At 51.8% G+C, this 24,616-nt stretch overlaps 1 protein-coding gene across 9 annotated transcripts in view; it reads right to left on the minus strand.

The window, feature by feature from the left end:
• Positions 1–15,715: 15,715 nt before the first annotated feature.
• KCNQ4 (potassium voltage-gated channel subfamily Q member 4) overlaps positions 15,716–24,616 on the minus strand; it is a 54,119-nt gene continuing 45,218 nt past the window's right edge. For all 9 annotated transcript variants that reach the window (XM_047726993.1, XM_047726995.1, XM_047726994.1 and 6 more), the window contains 4 exons: positions 23,971–24,070; positions 21,371–21,502; positions 18,466–18,595; positions 15,716–17,889 (listed from right to left, as the gene is read on the minus strand). In XM_047726993.1, coding sequence (XP_047582949.1) covers positions 17,677–17,889; positions 18,466–18,595; positions 21,371–21,502; positions 23,971–24,070 — 575 coding nt within the window. In that variant the 3' untranslated portion in view covers positions 15,716–17,676. The remainder of the gene's footprint in view (positions 17,890–18,465; positions 18,596–21,370; positions 21,503–23,970; positions 24,071–24,616) is intronic.

Here is a 24,616-nt window from a genome sequence, read left to right on the forward strand (position 1 = left end):
CTGACCTCAAGCAAGTCACCTTACCTTCTGAGTCTTGGTTCTTGGACGGGGGACCCACCACCTTCCAGCGGATCCGTGTGTATCTTTCACCTCTTCCCCAAGGCTACTTCCTAAAGCCACCTCGGGCTTTTGGATTTCACTCCCATACACAGCCTGGGTCTTTGGAGTTAAAAGTCAGGCTCCCTCAAGGTTAGGAGCTGAGCTGGGGCACAGAGAAGATATTTTTCCACCTTTTTTTCTTTCTTTTCAGATGAAAGTTTCCCCAGGCCAAAGTCCATCATTTTGAATGCTCTTTTCAATGGTGACTGGATTTCATCACAAGGTAGTTCCCCCCCCACCCAAGACTTCTCTTGAATCAGGTACAAAACAGAAATGCTAATAGCATCTCCTCACAGAGCTGTTTTGGAGATGAAATAAGTCAACTCATATGAGCGGTTTAGAATAGTGTAGTTTCTAGCTTTTCCTCCCTGAGCCTGGGCTTTTCAGGGACACCTTTATATTCAAGTCTTTAGAAAGACTAGTTGTAACCAGGTAGCATGGGGTTACTCCAACAGGCACCCTGTTGCAGGTGCCCCCCGCCCCCCCAGGAAGCAGAGTCTGTTGCTGTTCAGCGCTCAAGGAGTTTATCAGGGACGGCCCTAAGGATCAGCAGCTGTGGACGGGAAGGGCTGGAGCAAGACCAGACAGAAGAGCCTTGGCCAGCCTCATGGGGGGCTGCGGGGGTGGCTGCCGCCTCAGGGCACTGCCAGGGGACGGCTGTCCGCTGACAGCACCCACACCGGCTAGGACAAGTCACGGAAGGGGGTCTGGGCGGCACAGTGCCCATCACAGGCACAGGTGGGGACAAGGGGAGGCCAGCAGCATAAGAGTCCTAACAGCGAGAGCCTCCTTAAAGTTGTATTCCACATGTTTCTCCTTTGTCCCAGGCCTGATTAGTACCTTCCCTTATAGAGGGAAGAAAAAAAAAAACCTTTGTAGGGAATATCTTACACACCAGCTTACAGGGTTGGTGTGATGAGACTCTGCGCGATTACCTGGTACATGGTAGAAATAAATGAGAGTCGCTGTCACCATCGTCACCAGGCCAGCTCATCTAAGGGTTCCACAGTCATCTGTTGAATAAATTAAGTGAACTGTCTGATCCTAGTTTTTCCCAGGCAGCTTAGGCGTTCAGCGGATTACAAAATAATCCTCTTGAATTCCTTCACCCCTCCTTGCCCAACTCTTTATGCCGACCTGCTGTTGGCCGTGCCGGGTCCCTGAGTCCCAGCTTGTTGAGTGCCTACTGTGTGCTGAAGCACCTACTCAACCCAGTAGGTGCTCTTTCTTTTCCAGTCTCTCCTTTAACTGCCACGAAACCCCATAAGTAGCCCTCCCAGGTACTTTCACCCTCATTTCAGAGGTCAGGGAATTGGGGCTCAGGCAGTGAATTGCTCCTCCGGGTCACACCGAAGTAAGCACGTCCACTCTGGTATTCCCCCAGACCTGCTTCTGCCACTTTGTGGCCATGGGATACAGAAGTCCCTGAGCTTGTTGGAGCCTCAGTTTCTGTACGGTGGGGAGGATAATCCCCTCAGAGTGCGTTCAGGGATTCCAATGGGAGCGGCTATCTGCGAGCACATTGCAAAACAGGGCAGGGCTGCGTGCTTGGGGTGAGCTGGGGTTGTAGAGCCACACATTCCATCCAAGGCAGCTGCTCTGGAGAGAGACCAGCCTGCACACCTTGGGACTTGAGCTGTGGGACAGCCCGGAGGGCACAACGTATAGTCACGTGCCAGGGTTTCCAGGCAGGGGCTGCTAAGCAGCTCAGGGCCTGGGAAGTGCTGATAGCTGGTGCTGATGGAAGGGTAGGGGTGGGCCCCACCTGGGGCAGGGTCCGGGGCGTGGGGGGCAGCATCCAGGTAAAAGCCAAGGCCCAGAGTGTGCTGGGGCAGATAGAGGAAATAAAGCTACTCGGAACTCAGTGTTCTCATCAACCAAATGGAGACACCACAGACTTCTTTCAAGGATGAATGAAGGTGACGTCCAGTCCCGGCCCCTGGGAGCCGCTCTGATGTCAGGAAGCATGACGACAGGGACAAGAAGGAGAGAGCCTTGACCCAGCCTGCTTCCAGGCACCTTCCCACCCTCCATTCCAGCCACCGCAGGCTCCGTAAGCCTCAGTACTTGGCCTGTGCACTTTCCTTGGCCTGAAAGTCTCCCTCCAGGGCCTTTTCCACCAGCAAAGGGCCTATTTCAGCACATGTCAGGGTTAAGGAGGACTGTTTCTCCCAGACTGTGAGGTTCTGAAGACAGAACTCGATTCATCACTGGCCCTCTCCACTCCACGTGGGGCTCCGAGCAGGTATTAGGATGCCCTAGAGTGACTGCTTCCTGGCCCCTGGCTTGGGAAAGAGGGTCTGGGCCAGAGACAAGATGGAGATGGGAGGACTAGCGCTGACTCAACAATGAACTTGTGACCTGAGGCACATTATTTGAGTGCTCTAACTGCAGTAGCTGGAGGACCACATTCCCCACCCCTCCCACCTTGCCGACTTGGGGAGGCAGTGAGGCTGGACCGAGGGAGGAGGGCAGGAAGATGCAATGCTTCCCTGGCACATGGTAGACCAGCACAGTGTGTGTCTTCCTTGGGCCTCACAGCAGCTCCGGAAGGCGGCTGTAGTCACTGGCCTCATTCTAGTCCATTGGCTTCCTTCTCCACAGCTGAGGCTCCAAGGGATCAAGCCATCTACTCACCAATACACAGGACTCTTGGGAATAGGTTGTTCTCATTTGTAGGATGAGGGCTGTTGGACCTCAATAAGCATGAAGTCCAGTTATGCCCCCACAGAGCTGGGGTGAGGCAGGGACAGGACCGGGAGTCCTACACAGCTGGTGAGAGGGTGGTCTCCAGACGGACTTGCTCCTCTGCCCCTTCCTAGTGAACAACCTCAGGTATGGGCCATGCCATCAGATTGGCACATCCAGGCAACAGGACCCCCTTGGCACCCAGCCTACCCTGGTCTGGCAGAGAATATAAGTCAAGTATTGCTTGTTTTTAAAACAAAAACTCTGTTTTCAGTCAAAAGTAATATGCACGAGAGGCAAAAAATTTCAAACCATTTAGGAAGTATAAAGTGAAAATTCAAAGGCCTTCCATGTTCTTGCACACGCATACACACAATGTGTACATTTATGTATATTATATACATGTACATCCCTTTTTCACCTAGATAGGGTCATACAATTTTATAGAATTGGATTTTTTCAATTAATGTATTTTAGAAATCTTCCCTTGTCAGTAAATGTGGCTCCTACCTTATTCTTTTAATGACTTCCTTGTGCATAATCTACTTAAATGGGTTTCCTGTCCATGGAAATTGAGGTCCTTTGCTGAATTTCGCTGTTATTAAATAATGCTATGGGGAGCATCCTTGTGTGTTTACCCTTGAATCCTTGTGGGAATATCTCTGTAGAATGGATTTCTAGAAGGAGTGTTACTGGATCAGAAGATACGAGCAAATAAAACTGTGAAAGCCCAAGAGTTCTCAAAGCGGCTGCTCCCACTCACCTTCCCACCAGCACTGTGACTTAGCTCAGCCCCTTGACCACCACACTGGACATAAGCAATGTCTTTCATTGTTACCTCCCTGAATTAAAAGAAAAAAAATGTGATTTCATTTGTATTTCTTTGATTATCAATAACGATATTGTCTATTTGTATTTCTTCTCCTAAAAATCACTTGTTCATGCTCTCACCCGTGTTTCTGCTGGGCTGTTTGTCTTTTTGTTACTGAGTTAGAAGAGTTCATGATATATCATGAATAGCAAACTTCTGTCTTTTGTAAATGTTGCAGGCATTCTCTCCCGATCAGTTGCTGGCCATTTGACTTTGTTTAAGTTATCTGTTGCCTTTTGGAGTTGTTAATTTTTAGATCATTACATCTCTCCATTTTTTTTCTCCCTCAAGAGCTTCTGGATTTTTTTAAAGATTTTATTTATTTGACAAGAGAAAGAGAGACAGCAAGAAAGGGAACACAAGCAAGAAGAGTGGGAGAGGGAGAAGCAAGCTTCCCATGGAGCAGGGAGCCTGATGTGGGGTTCAATCCCAGGATCCTGGGATCATGACCTGAGCCAAAGGCAGAAGCCTAACTACTGAGCCACCCAGGCACCCGAGTTTTTGGATTTAAATTAAGGGCAGGAGTGCTCTGGTCCTCCTCAGAGATAGTTGGAGAACACAGGTGGAGTTTTAGTTCTGCCGGGGCCCTGCAGGCAGAGAGAAAGGTCAACCATCTGGCCACAGGGGCTGAGGGATGAGCCCAGGTCCCAGGGTCATTCAGACCTGAATTAAAATTCTGGCTTCAGACTAAATACATGACATCTGGCAAAGCCAAGCCACTTTACCACTGTGAGCTTCTGTGTTTGTTTTCCTCTCTAATCTAAAACATGTATAAATAGATACCCGACCGGTCAGAGTACATGAGCTAGAGGCGGACCTCTGTGTGCTCAGCACAGTGCCTGGCCCGAGGCAAGTTCCGTGTATGTGATTGCTGGGGCCAGTGAGAGTACAATGGGTCCTGAGGAAACAAGAGCTGAAAACAGTGTCCAGAACAGAAGGGTGGTGTGGGGACAGTGACTTCAAATCATGTCCCATGTAAATGCTGGAAGGATGGGGCTCTTCCACGAGCAGAGGGAGACCCAGAGGCAGGAGTGAACATTTGCTGTTTATGCCTTCCAGAATCCTTAGTTTGGGTAAGTTTGCCTCTTTCTCTATAGGTGATTTTACTGTAAAATGGTTGTAGAAATCCCAAAAAGTTCTTCAGTTTTCCTATTTCCAACTATTTTGAAATAGCTGTTTTATCTCTTCCTTTTCTCCTCCTCCTTTTCTTCACATCAAACTCTTTCAGATTTCCAGCTAAACACACGCCCTAACGACGTGAGCTGTCTGCTTGTGAGGTCACTGAGCATTGATTCCTAATGTGTCACCTAATTGTCCCAGTGATCTGACTTAGTACATTACTATTCCAGGCTACACAGAGGCAGGGAAACTGAGGCTCATAGAGGTGAAGGGACTTGCCTACTGCCACGCAGCTAGTAATTTATTGAATTTAATGTACTTACGATAGCGCATATAATAAGAGCTCTGTAAGTGTTAAGCCAGCTGCTGTACGAAGGGAATCAGAACCATTTTTAAGTGGCTTAAAGAGCAGAAAATATTTCTTTCTAGTTTTACTCATTCAGAGCCAGATTGCTTCCTTCTTGATGCTCTGCTGTTCGTGACCCCAATCTCATGAGCCAGGATGACTGCTCAAAGTCCATACTGGCTCTTTTGTTTCTTGGGGTTGGGTTTTTGGGGGTTGGGTAATTTTGTGGATTTTTTTTTTTTTTTTTTTTTTTTTTTGTGGCGGTGGAGGGTTGTTTTTGTGGTGTGGAACCTGAGTCACAGACGTTTCCATGCCCAGCTCTCAGGAAGAATATAGCAAGGAAATAAGTACAATGTTGCCCAGATGCACATGTTACTTCTACCCAGAATATCTTGACAGTTTATTCACAGGACCATGTCTAGCTGCAGGGGAAGACTGAGGAATATGCTTTTTCTATTGGTATGGAAGAGGGAAGAATGGGTGTTGATGGACAACCAGCAGCAGGTGGTAGGAATGAGTGGCCCAACTGAGATTAGAGCTCAGTTCCCATGCCCCAGGATGCTTGGTGGGGGCGGGAAAGACGTCAGAAGATGAGTATGAAGAGAACTGTTGGGACTGGGAAGAGTTAGTGTTAATCACCACTGTGAATGTGCGGGTAATTCACTTCCTTTCCTTGACTCTCAGTTTTCTTATCTGTGAAATGGGGTTGATGACGGTACTTACCATGGGTTGTGGCTGTGAAGGCACTTTCCGGAAATTTATGACACATACTAGGTGCTCACATGGTGGAATGGATGGAGTAGAATTGGACATAAACACATGAAAGAAGAAAATCCCAGAGGAGGTGACAGTGTGTCCAATGGCCAAGTGGCGTGAACGAATAAGGCTTGATTAGAAAGGGCAGTACACTGGTGTGTTGGCAGGTTGGTGGGTGGTCAGCCAAGCAAGTGACATACTTAAAGGAGGCGAGGGCCAAAGAGGGAGGACCCTTGAATGGCAGGCTGAGGAGCTTGAACTTGATCCTGTGGGTAATGAAGGAGGAGCGTGGAGTCCTTGTGCAACAAGAAAAAGAGATAGGTTTGTATTTTGGAACGATCCCTCTGCTGTGAGTAGAACAAATTCAGGAGGGGCACCCTGGAGAAATGGAGGCCACTGAGAAAGATGTTACAATGATTCAGGGAGACAGGAGGGCCCCAGGACAAGCAGTGGCAAGGGTGGTGTACATGGGAGAGATGGTGAAGACAGAAGGAATGAGCCTTAAGGGAGATTTGGTTTGAAAAAGCATGGCCCACAACCCTTAACACTGGCATAAGTAGACACTCTTGCTGAATGAATTATAGATTTCGGATTATTTAGAATTAGGTGAGTGACTTCAAGGGACAAAATAACAATGGCTTGCATAAAATAGCCCAGGTAGGTGGTCTAGGGCTGGTGTGGCTACCACAGTGTCAACATCTAGGCTCCTCTACCTTATTGCTTCATCACTTGTGGCTTAGACCTCATGGTCCCAAAAGGCCGCTCTGGCCATTATATCAACATTCCAGCCAGAGAGAAGAAGGAAAGAAGGAGGAAGACACTTCCTGGAAGTTGCCCGTACCTAACCACCTAACCACAAAAGAGGCTCAGAACTGTTGTCTTTATTGAGTGGCCATGTGTCTAAGTAGAATTTGGGGGTTCTACTACTACTACGGAGAAAATGGGGATGGATATTAGGGGCAAAAGGCAGTCTAAAAATGGGCTACGAAAGTGGAGGCTACAGAGGAGAGAGGAGCCAAAATGATTCCCAGGAGGGTGACTTACAGGACAAGGTGGCTTTTTCCCGAGATGGGAGTGGGAGGACAAGCAGGTTGGGAGACTAGGAGGAGTCCAGCATGGGTACATGTTGACATCTGGAGTTGATGGCCAGCTGGAGGCAGGCTGGACAAATGGGCCGAGTGCTCAGCAGTGAGGTCGGCACCAAGAATAATTGTGCGTTGGAGTTGTTAGCATATCAGCAATCGCCATCAGAATGGCCATGCAGAGTAATAAAAGAAAGTGGCCAAAGACAGAAGCTTGGGGAACGCGAGAGAAGGGAGGGACAGACTGAGAAGCAGCCGGGGAGGTAGGAGGAGAACTGGCAGAGAAGGTGTCATGAAAGCCATGGAAGGAGGTGTGGCCAATAGTGTCTGATGCTGTGGAAAAACCAGACAAAATGAGGGCTGAAAAGAGGCCACTGAGTTTGGCAACCAAGAAGAGAAAACTGACTTTACCAAAGCAGTTTCGGGGGAGTAGAGGGGCGTTAGTTAGCGGGTCGGCGGGGAGGTGAGAAAAGAGGAAGGGCCAGCAAAGGTAAGTGGTTTGGTTAGGTCATCTTTTGGACCTCAGTGTTTTCATGGGTCAAGTGACCCACGCCTGCGGCTTCTAGGCTGGCTTATCCCCAGGTCTTGACCCAGATAGTGCCAACTGGACATGAGCTGCTATACCCCACTTTGCTCGGGAGGTGGCAGCACCACACTGAGTGACAGCGCCAGGACCCAAACTGCACAGAAATGTATTTTCGGGGAAATGCTTAGTTCCCGAAACAGCAAAGCTTTGGGGGTTTTCGCCATCTTGGAGGAGAGCCTTGAGCAGACAAAACTGAATTGAACTTTGTGTTCCAATCCTGAATGTCACTTACTGGCTATGTGACCTTGAGTAAATCCTGCTTCCTGGTTCACAAACTGGGGAGGATAACAAATCACACCCGCATCACGGTCACTGGGCATCTCCAGGTGAGTGTGGTAGCATCTGGTGGCCTTGCAGACAGATTCGAGGCAGGGGTGGGCCGTGGGCACAGGCTCAGAAGCAGAGGGAGGGGACCCCAACCAGATGTGGCCAGGGGGACGCGTGTGGTCACACAAGGACTGGACGGAGCAGTGGTTTGGACGTCAGGAAAGCTGGGCTCGGACTCTGCAGAGGAGGGAACTGAGGCTCGCAGAGAGGAGGAATGACTTTTCCACACTCACACCCCTCAAACGGGCAAAGGCATCAAAACCAACATTTGGAAAAGAATTTTATTTTTAAGATATTTTTAAAGCATTGAAATTATATCATGGGAAAACCACAACTCGGCGGGACTTCCTTGCTACTGCAGGGTTTGTGTTTTCTACACTTACGACTTCCGAAGGTGTCCCTCTCCTCTGGTCCCTGTTTAACCCGCACATTCTGGGAGAGGCCCTGCGTCTAATCTTTCCTCCCAGGGATGACACAGGGCACGTTCAGGACCTGAGAGGAGGAAGAGGACCCAAGGACAAACCTGGCGGTCAAGAAACTTGGGCTCAGCCCTAGGCTCCACTCTATAGATTACCGGGCCTCAGTTTCCCCATCTGAGAAATGCGACTGTTGGACCAGCCAGCCCTGGGATCCTCGGCAGCTCAGACTTTTTATGAAGGCTTTTGCTTCTCCGTGAGCTTCCCTGACCACTCCTCCTAAAATTGCCTCCCCTCAATGCTGCCACTTTCCTATTTCCGTTTTCTTGTCTTCAGAACACTTACCACTCTCTGAAATCATCTTGTTTGGCTTTTGTTTCATTTATTTTCTGTCTAGACAGTAATCTGTTGTCTAGTCCCTGTGAGCAGGGACTTGGTGAGTTTGGGAGAGCCACAGTGACCTTGGCACCTAAAAGAGTGCTTGGCCCGTAGCTGAGATGAGCAAACAATTGTGGAATAAATGAATGAAGGGCAGAGAACACAGCCCCTTACTCTCTGAGGCGAGTCCTGGAGTCTCCATTTCACAACCCCATGAACTGCTCAGCCCTGCCACACCTCTCTCTCTTCTGGGCATGCTGGTCCTAACAAATGGGCCTTCATGGTGGGGTGTCCTATCCTCAAAGTCCAGCCTCATTCCTGACTCCAGGCTGGGGCTACAACACCAAGCCAAGGTCTTTACTGACGCCTTGTGGCCAGGGAAACATATAACAGGGACTGGGAGGATTCCTGGGTGGGCGATGGTCAATCCAAGCGGCCCTGCTCCCTCCCTGCCTGCAAACCAGCACTGATCCATCACCTATGCTCCTAGGCTGGGGTTGGTGGGGTGGTGGATGGTGATGACTGCAGACAAGAAGCAGATGTGCTTCTTGCCCGCCAGGAGCTGAAGGGACACCTCGGGCAGGGGTAATAGGGAATGGGTCATAAGGTCCAGGAGAGGAGCTAGGGGAGAGTCTAGAGGGAGGAAGGGCAAGAGGTAAGGGCACAACCCACCCGGGTTCTGAGCAAGCAGGGCAGCCTGGGCTTAGGCCTCAAGATCCTCCTCCCAGGGTGTCTGTTTTCCAGCAATCTTCCTCCTTTCTTCCAGTAAGTCCTCCATGTCTCTCACCCACTGTGTGGGGAAGAATGAGGAGGAGGAAGAGGAAAAGAAGGAGGGGGAGGAGGAGGAAAACTGAAAAGGACAGGGAAGGAGGAGGAGGAGGAGGAGAAGGAAAAGAAGGAGGAAGACAAGGAGAGGGAGGAGGGAGAAGAGGAGGGGGAGGAGGAGGAGGGGTTGGGGAGGAGGAAGAGGAGAAGGTGGGGAAGAGGAAGAGGAAAAAGAAGGAAGAGGAGGGAGGAGGGGGAGGAAAAGGAGAAGAAGGAGAAGAGGAAGAAGAAGGAGGAGGAAGAGGAGGAGGGAGGGGGGAGGGAAGAGGAGAAAGACAGGAGGGAGGGGGAGGAGGAGAAGGAGGAGAAGGAGAGGAAGAGGAAGAAGGAGGAGGAGGGGGAGAGAGGAGGGAGAGAAAAAGAAAAAGAGGAAGAGAAGGAGGAAGGCAAAGGGAAGGAGGGGGAGGAAGAGAAGGAGAGGAAGAGGAAGAAGGAGAAGGAAAAGGAAGACGAAGAAGAGTCTTTCCACAGAAGCCACTGGGGCAAAAGTAAAGGTATGTAAGGGGAGTTTGAAGAATGTTCTGCTTTGTGATATGCGTTGTAAACCTTGGGACTCACTGCTTCCATACGATCCACCTTACTAGCTGCTTTAGTCGGGTCTTGCTGTGATAATGCTATGAAACAAACAAGTCCAAAATCTCAGTGACTTTGATTTTGATATAAAATCAAGTATCATCTCACACTCCTGAGTCTGTAGGTCAATGGCAGTTCAGCTGATATGGGCTGGGTCAAGCTCGACTCCTGACTTTGAGCCTGGTTCAGGTCTGTCCCGCCTGCCTATATTCTGGACTCCAGATGAAGGAACAATAGCTATCTGAGTCTTCTCGTGGCGGAGGGAGGAAGCACCAAGAGGAACTTGCCATGCCTCTTCGGGCCTTACCTTGGAACATGCACACTGTCCTTTTCCCCTGACATTCCACAGGCCAAAGTCAATCCCATGGCCAAGGGCAAAGTCACTGAGGTGGTACAGTGGATGCCGAGATGCTCAGATCCCTTCAGGACCCGTGTACCCATTCTCCAGCTGCTGGATCACTCACTGAGAATGGCCCTTGGCCATAGAGAACCACCTCCCTCAAAGTCATGCCCTCCCAGGGACAGCTCATGGCCAGTGATCGCCCAAAGCATGGAAACGAAGGCCTGCCTCCTTCCGTGAATTTGGCACAACCCTGAAGGGCTACATGAGCTCCAGAGCTCCTGAATGTCAGCAGATGCCTCCGCTGAAATTGCATCACAGATCAATTTCTCCTTCTGCCCCGTCGTGCCTTCCTGACGTTCCCACAGAGGCATCTCCCCGGAGCACTCCCCAGTGGGCTGCTGTGCACCGCTCGGTCTCAGCATCTGTTTGTAGGAAACCCACTGTAAGGCAGGTAGGGAAGTATACTCTGCCCAAAGTAGCCATGGCAACGATGAAGGAAGAAGGACTTTCAGACAAATGATACAGTCTACTACAGTTGTTAAAGAACGCATCAGGGAGACAGACCTGACTTATTTTGTTTGCAGCCAAATGCTGGTCACACGCTCAGTGTGTACGCACTGATTTTTATCTCTCATGCTGGAGTTCCAAATAGGTTAAGTTGTAGCAAAGCTTCTGGGGCTTTAAAAAAAAAAAAAAAAAAAAGGTCACCCAGTCTGTAACATCGGTTACTGCAGCCCCAGAAATCTCGTACGCCAGGAGAACATATTTCACAATCCTGTTGCACACGCGAGGTGGGTGGAAGGGGGTTAATGGACCCCTCAACTTCTCAGAGGGAAAGCAAAGTTTCGGTGACTGGAACTTTTCAAAGGACATCAAAAAGCTATCCAAATTGGGAAATCTGTAGCATGGGGTCTTTTGATCTGCAAGAGTAGAAAAATTGCAACAGACTCAGAGCAGCCCAGATGAGCTGAGCAGTCCCAGGCTGCTTGGTACAGCTTCTGAAGCAGAGCCTTTAAGAGGCCCTCTGCTTCTGTTTCTGCTTTCTTGTCCTGTGAAGAAGCCCAGTGGAATCTACTGGAGGCTGATAAGCCACGTGGAGCCAACAGAAGCCATCCTGTCCATGGACCAACCAGGGCGCTGATAGCCCGCGAGCGAGGTCATCTCAGACCATCCAGTCCGAGTCAAGCTGCGACCACGTCAGGATCCCAGGTGAGACCAGCTCGGCTGAGTCCAGCTTAAATTGCTAACCCACCGAATCAAGAGCAAATAAAATGGTTTGTTGTTTGAAGCTATTAAGATGTAAGGGGAGTTGTTGCATAGCAGTAGATAAATGACACACCAAGCTAAAATCGTATCTGCTCTCAAGGCCGTATTTGATGACTGTTTGGAGACTCCCAAGGCCACCTGCAAACCCTCCTTGCTGAACCAGGCAAACTTAGAAGATAAAGAGCAGCGTGTGCATTGGATAATTGCGCATCTGTTTCCCCCAGGGGCCGGATGACCTCGGGGCCAGAACAGGGCCTCCTGCGTCTGTTCTGTTCGTCCCGTGTATTGTGCTGAGCCAGGACCTGACGTACAGCAGGTGCTCCACAGACATTTACTCAATTAGTGAAATGCTGTGGGACTTGTCTAGCTTAACAACATCTCCTGCTCAGATTACCGCAGCAATCTCCAACGGGGAGCACCGAGGCCTGCTCCCTCAAACCCCTCTTCTATCCGAGGAAGAAAACTTTCTAAAATGGAAATCTTTCCTGGTTTAACCCCGGCTCAACATCTTCCGTTGGATCCCAAATGCCCTCACAGTTAAGTCCTATCTCTTTGGAATGATTTATGGAATCATAAATCTGTAGACCTTGACCTCTGTCTAATTCCAAAGCCTCACCTTGCATTAGTTTCTCCTTTGCTCTCTGGAACCCCCACAGGGACTTCTGTGGGACTGTACCAGCGGTACCTGGTGCCTCTGGACCCTTACCCATGCCGTATTCTCTAGCTGAAACATTCACCACCACCCGGTTCCCAAGCCTGGCTTAATCCTACTCACCCTTCAGTATATTTGGTACTGGATCCACACTGCTCTCTTGGCAGTGGCTAATGGTTTGGCTGCATGGTCAAGCGACTTAGAAAGCACAGAATTAAAGGATTTAGGTGAACTTCCAGAAATGGCCACAGAGCGTAAAGGTATTTCTGTCCCACTACAGGGAGGCTCTTGACAATCGGATGGCTAAGATGGCATAGCCCACGGACGCCAGCTGGCCTCCTTCTGCAACTCCTCCTGTGCTTGCCCAACCCATGTCTGCACAGTGTGGTCATGGCGGCAAGCATGGGGAGCGCTTACAGGTTCAACAGTGTGGACTCGCCCCACCAAAGCTGACCTGGTTGATGCCACCACAGTATGTCCGATCTACCATCCCAGCAGGGACAAATACTGGATACCCAATATATGTTTCTTCTGTAGGGATTCCTCTGGCTGCCTGGTGCCAGGTGGTTTCCCTGGATCCTTCCCATCCTAGAGGGCACAGTGATTTAGTCTCATTAACACAGCCAAAATCTACAGTTCCAGCAATCAATAGCTTCTCTCACTACTACACCAAATAACCCACAGGATTAGTTTCTTGTATTTGCCATGACAAATTACTATAAACTGGGTGACTTAAAACAATAGAATTTATTGTCTCCTAGTCCTGGAGGCCAGAAATTCATCATCAGCTTCACGGGACCTAAATCAAGGCATCTGCAGGGCGGTGTTCCCTCCGGAACGCTAGCAGAGCAGAAAATCATTCCTTGGCTTGTCCAGTGGCTGTGGGCCTCTGCTGGGGCTACACTCCTCCAGTCTCTGTTTCTGTCTTCATAGGGCCTCCTCCTCGTCTCTGTGCAGGAGATTTGCCTCTGGCTCTCTCTCTCTCAAAAGGACATTGACAATTGGATTTAGGGGCCGCTGGATAATCCGGGATTATCTCCCTATGTCAAGATTATTAACTTAATCACATCTACAAAGATCCTTTTTCCTTATAAGGGAACACTTAAAGGTTCCAGTGATTAGGCTCTGATATCCTTGGATGGACATTTTTCAGCCTCCTGTGCCCACTCACAAACCTTTTGCTGCTGGGCTCCTCTAGCTTTGGAGGTCTTCATTTGCAAAGGAAGGGAAGAAAACAGTTTTCATTAAATTGGAAGTGGAAACTTCTAACTGGCCATTTTGGATATCTCACGCCACTAAACCAGTAGGCGTAGAAAGAGTTACTCTACCGGCTGTCTGACTGGTCCTCTCCACCAAAGGGGACTTGGGGTGCTGCGGCACAGTAAGGATGGGGAGGACTATATCTAGAACCCAGGGATCCTTCGGGGCCCCTCTTAGTAATTCCTAGACAATAGTAGAAGTTAGCGAAAAGCTTTGGCACCCCAAAGGATCATGAAAGACTCAGACCCTCCAGGATAGATTATTTGGGTCACCCCACCATGTCAAGAACCCCAACTGGCTGATTCCTGGCTAACGGCAGTTATAGGTAAGAGAATTACGAAGACACACACACACACACACACACACACACACACAATTTACCCAATTAGCAAAATATTTATTTTTTGTATATATACACTTACTCAACTAACAAATACCTATCTATCAATGATGGCACTGGGACCAGTTACCAGAAGGAGGAGTCCTGTTCTTACGCATATTTTCTTCCTTGCTTGGTGTGTGTATGTGCGTGTGTGTGTGTGTGTGTTGTATATTAAGCAATTCGTTTCCTCCTCCCTCCTCCTCCTCCCCTATTATTTTATATAAAGATTGTAAGTGATTGCAAACTTTACAGTTTACTGTTTAGTTGTCGGTGGGCTTGTGACTGAATGAAAGTAATTAACATCATCCACATATGGATTCAGTGGCAAACTCCTGGAGATGGATACATCTGTTGGACGGTGGGACTCTGCTTTTCCTGTTTGCGGGGAGAGGGTTCGTGTCTTCATTTGTATGCAGGGTAGTTTCATCTGATTGGGTGGAAGCTACTGTTGTCATATGGAGGTTCAACTGTGTGTGGAACGATGTGTATGGATACTGAGGGCCCAGAGGGGTGGACTGCGCCAGTTACGAAGCTACTGTCTTAGCATTCCAAACACAGCCTCTATACTCTGCTCTGTGGTTCTGGGGCTGGGACTCTGCAAACCACATGACCTTGGTCAGCCGACCTTGACAATAAGGGGCGCCAGGGAAAGGTTGGGAGGCAGGAGAAGTGGAGACTTCCTCCTTCCTTTGCTTGTAAGCTTATCAGTGCAGCCTAATGCCAACGGCCGATGCCAGCCTCCAGCTGTTTTCCTGCACTCCCAAACAAGCTTCACTGTACCCCGTAAGAGGTACAAGCACCAGCCAAACAGAATCCCTCTTCAGATTCCTGAGCCCCAGCACGACAGGACTCCTGTGGGTTCTGCGAACCCCAGGTTCTCCCCTTTATTCCTGCAACCCTAGGAGCAGCTGTTTCCTGCAAGGATCTCCTCTCATTTATCCTAGTGTTCCTTTTGCTCTTTTTTTAAAAAATATTTTATTTATTTATTTGACAGAAAAGGAGCGATCACAAGCAGGCAGAGAGGCAGGCAGAGAGCTGAGCTCTCTGAGAGCTCTGCTGAGCAGAGAGCCAGATTCGGGGCTTGATCCCAGGACCCTGAGATCATGACCTAAGCCGAAGGCAGAGGTTTAACCTACTGAGCAGCCAGGTGCCCCCTTTTGCTCTTTGAGCACCCCCCCTACAGCAGTGCAATCCAGCCCCTTTTGTAAATTCTCTTTGTTGAAAACCTTGCCTAGTTTCTGTTTTCCTAAGTGGACCCTGACTGACACTAACTATTAGCAAACCGGTACTCACTTTTCACTGGGGCCCTAAGCCAAGAGAAAGTAAATGTGTAAGTGCCAGGAGTCATCATGAGAGTTCAGCCTGCGTGAGAGGGAGGCTGAGACAGAAGGCAGATCCCCGACATGTTATGTACCTAGCTCTAGCTGTGCCGAAAACCATTCTACCCTCCCGACAGTTTAGTTATCCGGGCTAATAAGTTCCATTTTCTTTTCTTTTCTTTTCTTTTTTTTTTCCTTTTCTTCTCTTCTCTTTTCCTCTCCTCCCCTCCCTTCTCTTTTCTCTTCTTCTCTCCTCTTCTCTTCTTTTTTCTTTTCCTTCCTTCCTTCTTTTTCTTTCCTTAAGCTATAATTGGTTAGGTTTTTGTTGTTCAGGACCAAAGAGTGCTGACTAATCCAAATTTCTTCATCCCCACCCCCAGACCACGTACCCCACCCCGCCGCCACTGAACAGCCAAAAGCAACCACCTCCTACTGAAAACTTTAATGAAACCAATAAGTTAATAAGTTAACAAAGTGAGGTACTTGCATATCCGAGGACTGGGTTGGTGGGGGGACCTTGATTGTGGAAGGAGGGAGGGCTTCATCCCAAATCTCCTTTGGTCATAGGGTAATCCCATTCTCCTGACCCTCTCCACAGCTCTGTCTCTGAGGGGTTAGAGGGTGGCTCTCTGGGGACAGTGCAGTGCAGGTGAGGAGAGCCAGGACAGGCTCCATCCAGGGCATGACGGTCACATGCAGAGGAGACATTGGGGCAGAGGCTGGGCACCATGGGGCTGCACGAGATCCAGCCCCAGCCTTGGCGCTGGTGCATGCGGGTCCCCAGTCATGAGATGCAGGCTGCTGGGTCTGAGCCCCTCCTCGTTCCCTGGTGCCCCACGGAGGGTCACCATCAGTCTGCTACCCATCCCCTCCTGCTCCCTGCATTGGCTTCGAGATAGAGGGATAGAAGGGTCGGGATACCAAAGAGGTGCTGGGGGCCTGGCAGTGGGGGGGGGGGACTTATGCCAGAATGGGGGGCTGCTAACTGAAATGAAGAATGAGGTGCAGAAGGAGGGGACACAGTGCCTGTGGGTGCCAGGTGCACAGCTGGGGCCCAACAGATTAGAGCAGCTAGATGCATTATTATTCTCTCCGGGAGTGAGAGTACTAGGAAAGGGGTAGGTCTAGTGGAAGCAGGCCTGGTAACCATCCTGGGGAAGGGCCTGGGGTTTTTCCAGTGCTGTACAAGCCCCAGGGGCTTAGGCCTGAGTTGCGCTGTAGGGATGCCAGGGAGGGTCCTTGTGGGGCAGCAGAAGCAGCAGTTCAGGCTCCTGGACCAGTGAGAAGTAGAGGTTCTTGAGAAAGGGGAGCAGGTGAAACTCGGAGGTAAGGCCTAGAGAGGCCTGGGGCCACTTCGGAGCTCCCTGTCCTACTCAGATCGAGTGGCAGGCTTCCTGTTAAGTGGACGTCACCCTGCAGGGCCAGTCCATTAGCATCAGCTGCAGAACCCCAAGGAAGGCTGACCGGCTGTGTGCGCACATCTCCAGGTGTGTGTGAGACTGTGTGTCTGTGCGCGTGAGAGGCTTTCTGCATGTTGGGGGAAACTTTGTGTGACCATGGGAGCACTGTCCGTGGGAGATTTGGAGGCAAATACAGAAACTTGTGCTGTAAGGTGTCTGGTAGGCCAAGGAGGGGAGTGGACATCCAGCAGGAAGAAGGAGCCCCTGGGAGGGGATACCTGCCAATGGGTAGGGGAGGCAAGGGAGAAACAGACCCCATGCTGGGTGAGGAGCAGGTGATAAGCCAAAGAACAGGGATGGGGGTCATGGCCAAGCAGCCTGAGACCAGCTATTGCTGGGGGCCCATCTCCCAATGAGGGAGGGGCAGAGGGACCCCATAGGGGTCCCCCAAATTGCATATTTAACATAGTTTGCATATATGGTGTCCAGCTGCCTTGTGGCAGGGTCCTATGCTTGTGGGTACCTAGGGGCACCTTGGGCCCACCCCCAAGTGGGGCGGGGCCTTGGCGGGAGGGTTTCCCTGCTCTGTCCGAAGGGCGGGCCAGAGACCTCACCTTGCATAGCTGGAAGCTGGGTCAGGGCCCAGGACCCCAGGGCCCCACTCCTACTCCCGGGTCAGTGCCCCTGCCAGGTGGGCCATGTCGGGCCTTGACGGAACGGGCAGGGCACTGGGGGGCCCAGAAGCCGCGGGGCAGCCGCTGCTGCCGCCCTCCGCGCGGCCTGGCATCTCAGGCTCCTGAGATGGGGCGGGTCGCTGGCACCCCCATGGCGAATATCTCACCCACCCAGGCAGCTCAATACTGCGTGTGGCCTCTCTCCCCGCAAGGGAGCAAGTTCAAGTAAGAGAGGAGTCCGGAGGCCTCAGAGGGCGGGTCCGACCGCCAGGCCCAGGGGCTGACCGTGTGCCGCCCCGCCTCTGAGAAGCCCCTCAGTCCATGTTGGTGCTGACCGAGCGGGAGATGCTGAGCGTCTGTGCGGAGACGGAGATGTCCTCGTGGTCCACAGGACTATGGTAGTCGGAGGTGATGTCGGGGTCGAAGAGCGGCACTTGCACGGTGCCCAGGCTGGCCGAGGTGCCCGAGCGCAGGCAGCGCGAGTAGAAGCCCAACAGCAGGTCCAGCTTGTGTTCGATGGACTGCACCTGGGGATGGGGCGCGGCTGGGGGCGGGGCTTGGGGCTGGGGCGGAGCTTGGGGAGGGGTGCAGTCAGGAGGCGGGGCTTGGCCGGGGAGGGACGCTTCTGGGAGACGCGGCTCCTCCCACGGGAGGGGCGACAGAAAAGGCGGAGTTGGCCGGAGGGCGGGACGAAGGTGGGAAGCTGGGGGTTCATACCCGTAGGGAAATCTAGTTGTGATTGATTGGCATAGTCCGGGAGCTAGAGACAGACAACTGAGGCGGGGTTACATGGCAGTACAAGAAATTTAGACGGGCTTATTTGAGACCACAGCCACCTGGAGACGGGGCTTGGCAGGAGAGGGTGGGTTTATCGGGGTCGTCTAGCAGGAATGGGCGGGCTTCCTGGGAGGCGGGGCTATCTGTGGGACGGGGACCCGTGGGGCCTAGGATGCGTGAACCCTGCTCAGGCCTCCCAGGCTGGTCGTCAGGGCTGCGGCTCCGAGAAGTGCACCCTCCCCTTGTGCTGGTCCCCTCGGCCTCCCGGGAGCTTCTTGGTCGACGACCAGCTCCGCCATACGAACGAAACTCCATCCCATACTCACCTGCTTCTCCACCTTGACCACGCGTCCCATCATACTGATCTCATCCACCGCCTCCGTGTCCGAGGGCCCCTTGTCTCCCTTCTCTCGGGCCTTCCGGTCCCCGGGCCCCCGCCCCACAATCTGGTCCACCCTGTGGAAGAAAGTAACCGTCAAATGGCTCAGACACACGCCAACCGTCCCTCCCTCAAGAACTCTAGGTTGCCTACTAAACGGGTAGATGCAGCCTGCAGTGGTAGGAAGACAGATGTGAAACGGTGGACTGGGAAAAAAGAGACCCAAACGGGAATGTAAGTTATAAGGTGGACAAGGCTGGAGCTGGTCCGACCTTATTTTTCTGCTCTCCGTTACAGCGTGATTCTTGAAAGCATTATCTCGGCCCGCTGTCCAATTTCTCTCCTCCCTTTCTCTCTTAAACCTACACCAGTCAGGCTTTCATTCCCACCATCTCACCAGAACTACTGTTGTCAAGATCCCAAATGACCTCCGTGTTGCTAAATTCCATGGTCAACTCTCAGGCCTCATTATACTTGACCTTTTATTTTTTCTATTTTTTTTTAAGATTTTATTTATTTATTTGACAGAGAGATCACAAGCAGGCAGAGAGGCAGGCAGAGAGAGAGGAGGAAGCAGGCTCCCTGCTGAGCAGAGAGCCCGATGCGATGTGGGGCTCGATCCCAGGACTCTGAGATCATGACCTGAGCCGAAGGCAGCGGCTTAACCCACTGAGCCACCCAGGCGCCCCTATACTTGACCTTTTAGCAGCACTCCAGCCCTCGGCACATCTGGTCACCCTTCTTCCCACATAGCCTTCATGTGGGGTCGCAAACACCACCTTCTCCCAGTTCTCCTCCTACCTCACGGACCTTTCCTTCTCCCTCTCCTTCTCCCTCTCCTTTGCTGGTTCTCCTCCTTTACCTCCACGAAACACTGCAGGACCCAAGGCTCACTCCTAGGACCTCTTTTCTCTCTGCACTCTCACAAGGTGATGTCTTCAGTTCCAGATTTGCAATTCCTCTGTGCCCTGTTGACACAAATCTGTATTTCCAGCTGACAGCTCTCTGAAGTCCACACTGCGCAGTCTAACTGCCCCAGCAACACTCCCGCGGATGTCCATTTGGCTTCATAACCCAACACCTCCCAGCGCACCTGAGCCAAACCTGATACCCTTGTTGGCTTCTCTGTGTCAACAAATGGCAACTTTTTCCTGTTGTTTCCTATTGCTCGAGCCATAACCCTTGGCTTCAGCCTTAACTCTCTTTTCTTCTCTTATACCCCATCAGAAAACCCTACCAGCTCTACCTTTAAAATCTATCTGGAGTCTGCATACTTCTCCCACCCCCTCCACTGCTGCCCCCTTGGTCCAAGTCCCCATCATCTCTTGCCTGCATGTCTGACACAGTCTCCTGTCTGGTCGCCCTGCTTCCACTCTCGCTTCCGTATAGGTCATCCTCAGCACAACACCTTCAGTGCTCCTTTAAAAATACACTCAGGGGGAGACTATGGACTCTGAAAAACGATCTGAGAATTTTGAAGGGGTGGGGGGTGGGAGGTTGGGGGCACCAGGTGGTAGGTATTGTAGAGGGCACGGATTGCATGGAGCACTGGGTGTGGTGCAAAAATTATGAATACTGTTATGCTGAAAAAATAAAAAAAATTTAAAAAAAAAAAGTATAAAAAAAATACACTCAGGGGGCGCCTGGGTGGCTCAGTGGGTTAAAGCCTCTGCCTTCGGCTCGGGTCATGATCCCAGGGTCCTGAGATCGAGCCCCGCATTGGGCTCTCTGCTCAGCGGGGAGCCTGCTTCCTCCTCTCTCTCTGCCTGCCTCTCTGCCTACTTGTGATCTCTGTCTGTCAAATAAATAAAATCTTTAAAAAAAAATAAAAATAAATAAAAATAAAAATACACTCAGATCTTGTCCATCCTTTGCTCCAACCTCTCCAAGGCTTGCAGCTCCCCCAAGGTGAATGCCTACGGGGCCTTATACAGCCCAAGAGCCATTCATCTTCTGACCTTGCCTACTGCTCTTAGGCCACAACAGACACACTGGGCTCCTTGGTGCTCCTTAAACAACACCCTAGGACACCTGCCCAAGCCTTTGCTCTTGCTGTTGCCTCTGAAAACTCTTTACTTAAACAGTCACAGGGCTGTTGCCCCACCTTTCATTTTTTTCCTCAAATGTCACCTTCTTACCTATTTAAAATCACAAACCCCAACACCTTAACCCTTATGTTTCTCCTTAGGCTTGATCACCATCTGACACGGTCTAGTTTCATTTATTTATCATCTGTTCTCTTCCACTAGAATAAAAGCGGCATGAGGACCAGGACTCTTGCTTCCCACCAGAGCCCCACTGTCTGGCAAGTAACAAAAGCCCCATGACTATTTCTTAAGAGAACAGGTGAATGAATGGCAGTGAGAATGCCGGCTACAGGAGAAGCGCAAGGTGTGGGTGATTACGGTCTTGGTGCAAGAATTCTTCTTATGTGCTGGGTGGAGAGAAGAAGTGCGGGAGGGTTCCACAGGCAAGAGGGGGGCAGCATTGAGGACAATTTGCCTATCCCTTTGGGAGATGGGAGATCACTAATTATTTTAGTCCTCCTATTATTTCAGGACCAGGAAACAGCCATCTAAAGACATCCCCCCGAGGAGTGCAGGTTGGTCGGGATCGCACAGAGGACGTGAGGCTGGGTCCTTCTTCTGGCTCAAGACAGGTGCGGGGTGAGTCCTCAGTGGCTTACAGCAAGCCAGAAGCCTTGCCCAGGCCAGAAACTCCAGCTCCCGCTGAGGCCTCTAGGGGGCGCCCGTGGCTCTGTTCGGGCGCGGGCCGGAGGAGGGTGGGGGGCCGCTCAGCTCGCAGTCCTCGCTTTGCGGCCTGGGCCACGGTCTCACTGCGAGCGCACCCACCGAGCCTGCAGGCTCTTGATCCGGCCCAGCATATCCAGGTGCCCCGCCGAGTACTGCTCGATGACGTCCTTCACGTCGTATGGTCTCAGCGTCTCCTTGAATTTCCTTTTGGCCACCAGGAATTTCAGGATCCTGTTGGGAGAGGGGGGGTCTCAGCGGGAAGGGTTTCTTTTCCAACCCGCTTTCCATCCCTTTGCTAACCTTTAGCTCAGCATGAGGGCACCTTCTGCTTGGGTCACTGCAAACAGCCTCTGCTGGGTCTCCCAGCCTCCCACCATGTTCCCACCATGTTCCACTCCCAGCCCCTTGATGTCTCTTTGTTTTTGTTTTGTTGTTGTTGTTGTTTTTAAAATGTGGTTGTATCTGCAGTAGCATTAGCCTGGGAGGCCTGGGGCTGGGCCTGGTTTCTCCCTGCTAGCTGGGACACAGGGCAGGCCTCTGTGAACCCTGGTGATCAAGACGGCCTGGGGGAAGGCATTTTTGCATTCACTGCATAAATGCTTGTTAGCACCACTGTGCTAGACCTGGGCACCCAAAGAGGCATGAGACCGAATCCCTAATCTCAGGAGCCCTGTTCCTGTCTCAGTGGGAGACAGGACACACAATTATGGGGTGACGAGAGCCATGTCAAGGAATGGAGACAGTGGTCTGGGATAATGAGAAAGGGGCTCTCAGCTGGGGAGGTCAGAGGGCAAGTCTGGAGAGTGGTACATTCCAGTCCCAAAGGCAAGGGGGGGCGGGGATGAAAAGAGGCTTTCTGGACACAGACAGACATGGAGGCATGAGAGTGAGATTCCGTTCCAAGTTGCCGGGCCAGAATGTGCAGCCGAGGGATTGAGCCACGGGGGGAGGTGGGGCGGCATATAAGAAGAGAAAGAGATTGACCTTGAAAAGGCCACTGGTGGGCTGGCGGAGGAGGCACTGGGAAGAGCCCCGAATCTCTGACAGAGATTGGTTAGTGGGCAGCAGGGGTGGTGGGGAAGGGTTTCCTCTGCATTAGCACGATGGCTCTGCCTGCCTGCCTGCGTGGGCAATGCTCGGAGGCCAGAGTCTTGGGCAGGAAAACCAGACCCAGGGGCGGGGCCTGATCTGGGAGTGGGCAGCTGGGAGCAATTCAGGACTAAAAGGAACTTCCAGGGTTCTGAGTCTGGGTCCAGAATAATTCCCATGGCTTAGGCAATGGGGTGGGTGGTGGTGCCACAGGTTGAAGTAGGAACAGGGGAGGAAGAGCAGGTCTGGGGCATGCTGGGGGTGAAGGGTCCGTGGGGTGGCCAAGGAGACCTGACCTGGGCCATGTGGCGGCTCAGGCGATGTGTTCCAGAAGCTGGTCGCTTGGAGGAGAGAGACAACATGTGTAAAAAGGGGGTGGGGAGAGGACTCAAACTCGCTGGGGAGCAGAGAGGGGCCCAGCTGACTCTGATCTTACAAGGAACACAAAACAGGCTTGTGGGTAGATGCATCAGACAGAGAGGAGAGGAGGCGAGCCTGGAAAGCCTCGGGTTACCCCGAGGTTTCTGGAGCTAGAGCTGCAGGCCAGAGACAGAGTCTAGGCCAAGAATCCACACCAATAAGCTTGGGGGCCAGAGCCATGGCCAAAGGGCTCAGGAGACTCTGGCCCACTCTTGTCAAGGCAGGGAGACAGCCAGTAGAGCCAGCAGGATGGGGCTTGCAAACTCGTTTGACCAAGACCCACCATAAGAAATACATTTTACGGGGCACCTGGGTGGCTTAGTCCGTTAAGCATCCGACTCTTGATTTTGGCTCAGGTCATGATCTCAGGGTCGTGAGATCCAGCCCCGCAGTCTTTGGACTCCACACACTCAGTGTCTGCTTGGGATTCTCTCTCTCCCTCTCCCTTTGCCCCTCCCCCTGCGTGTGCTCGCTCTCTTTCTCTCTCTCTCTCTCAAATAAACAAATCTTAAAAAAAAAAAATACACTTCACATCAGAGACCAGTACGCACACACACACACACATAACTGACATGTAGGTTTCATCAACATTATTTGCCCTTCCTATGAGGGAATGCGCTCTGCTATTTTCTATTCTGTTCCTTCTTGTTGTTGTTAAATACTGACCGTGGCCCACTACACTGATTTCACTAAGTTGATTTCAAACTGTTGTGACCTGTGGTTTGAAAAGCACCGCTCTAGAGGAAGTCCTGAGGGAAACAGACAAGCTGAGGTCCAGACACCCAAGGAGAGAGAAACTTGGAGACAGAGAAGCAAAAGGAGGATGAAACCGAGACACAGAGTTGGAGGGAAAGAGCACATAGGACAGATGCAGGGAGAGGCAGGTGTCTGTCTAGGGGGGAGGAGGGGAGAGACGTAGAGAGGACATTGCGGGTGGAGGAGAGGGACTGTGGTGGGCAGCCCTCCAGACGTGAAGAGGATGAGCAAACCCTGCTGGGAGCCATATGCCACCTCCCACCCCACCCACACTCCAGGGTCCCCGCCAGCCAGCTCAGCCAAGGGTGCCAGGCGGGCAGCAGCTGGCCTGCCTGGGAGCTAGGCCAGGCCTAGCCAGCAGGGCAGCCCCAGATGGGGAGCAGCAATGGGTGGCAGACGAACTATTGGGGGGGCACCTCAGGCCTCAGACTCACCTGACGGAGCGGATGACCGTCTTCACAGCGGGCATGACGTCATCCACTGTGAGCTCACACTGGTAGCTTTTCTCTTCTGCCACTTCCTCCGAGGGGCCCTCTGGAAAGTCAGGGGGCCCAGGTAGTGGCAGCAGACCGAGCCACTCACAACTCCCACCACCACCTGCTGAACCACCCTTAGAGATACCGATCTGGAGACAGATGCTCAGAAAGGGTCCAGAACCTTCCTGGGGGCAGAAGGCAGACCAGGCTCCTGCCTCCCTGGCTGCCTCACCCAGGGTGGAAAATCGTGGTTTCCCGCACACCCATCTGCCCTCTGGCCAGTCAGGCTAAGAATCTGCCTGGTGGCCAGGTAAGTGGGAGTGGTTTTGGGGCGCATCTGATTTGGCCTGCAGCAAATTACACAAATTACACAGCCCTGGAGGAAGCCCCACAGGTCCCACCAGGACAGTGAGCCTCCGAGAAAAGGGACCTGAGGCCTCTGCACATAATCACACACACAGTCTTGTCCTCCATCCGAGAGGGAAGGAAGATCCAGCGGCTGCCTCCCATGCCCAGCTCTGCTGCAGGGAAAGGCCCTGGGAGCACATCCTTCCGTCTCCAGGGGAGAGAAACACTTCTCCCAGGCTGGCGCACTGCACAGAGA

This window comes from Lutra lutra, chromosome 4 (genome assembly GCF_902655055.1).
Source record: "Lutra lutra chromosome 4, mLutLut1.2, whole genome shotgun sequence".
Classification (NCBI taxonomy): Eukaryota; Metazoa; Chordata; class Mammalia; order Carnivora; family Mustelidae; genus Lutra; species Lutra lutra.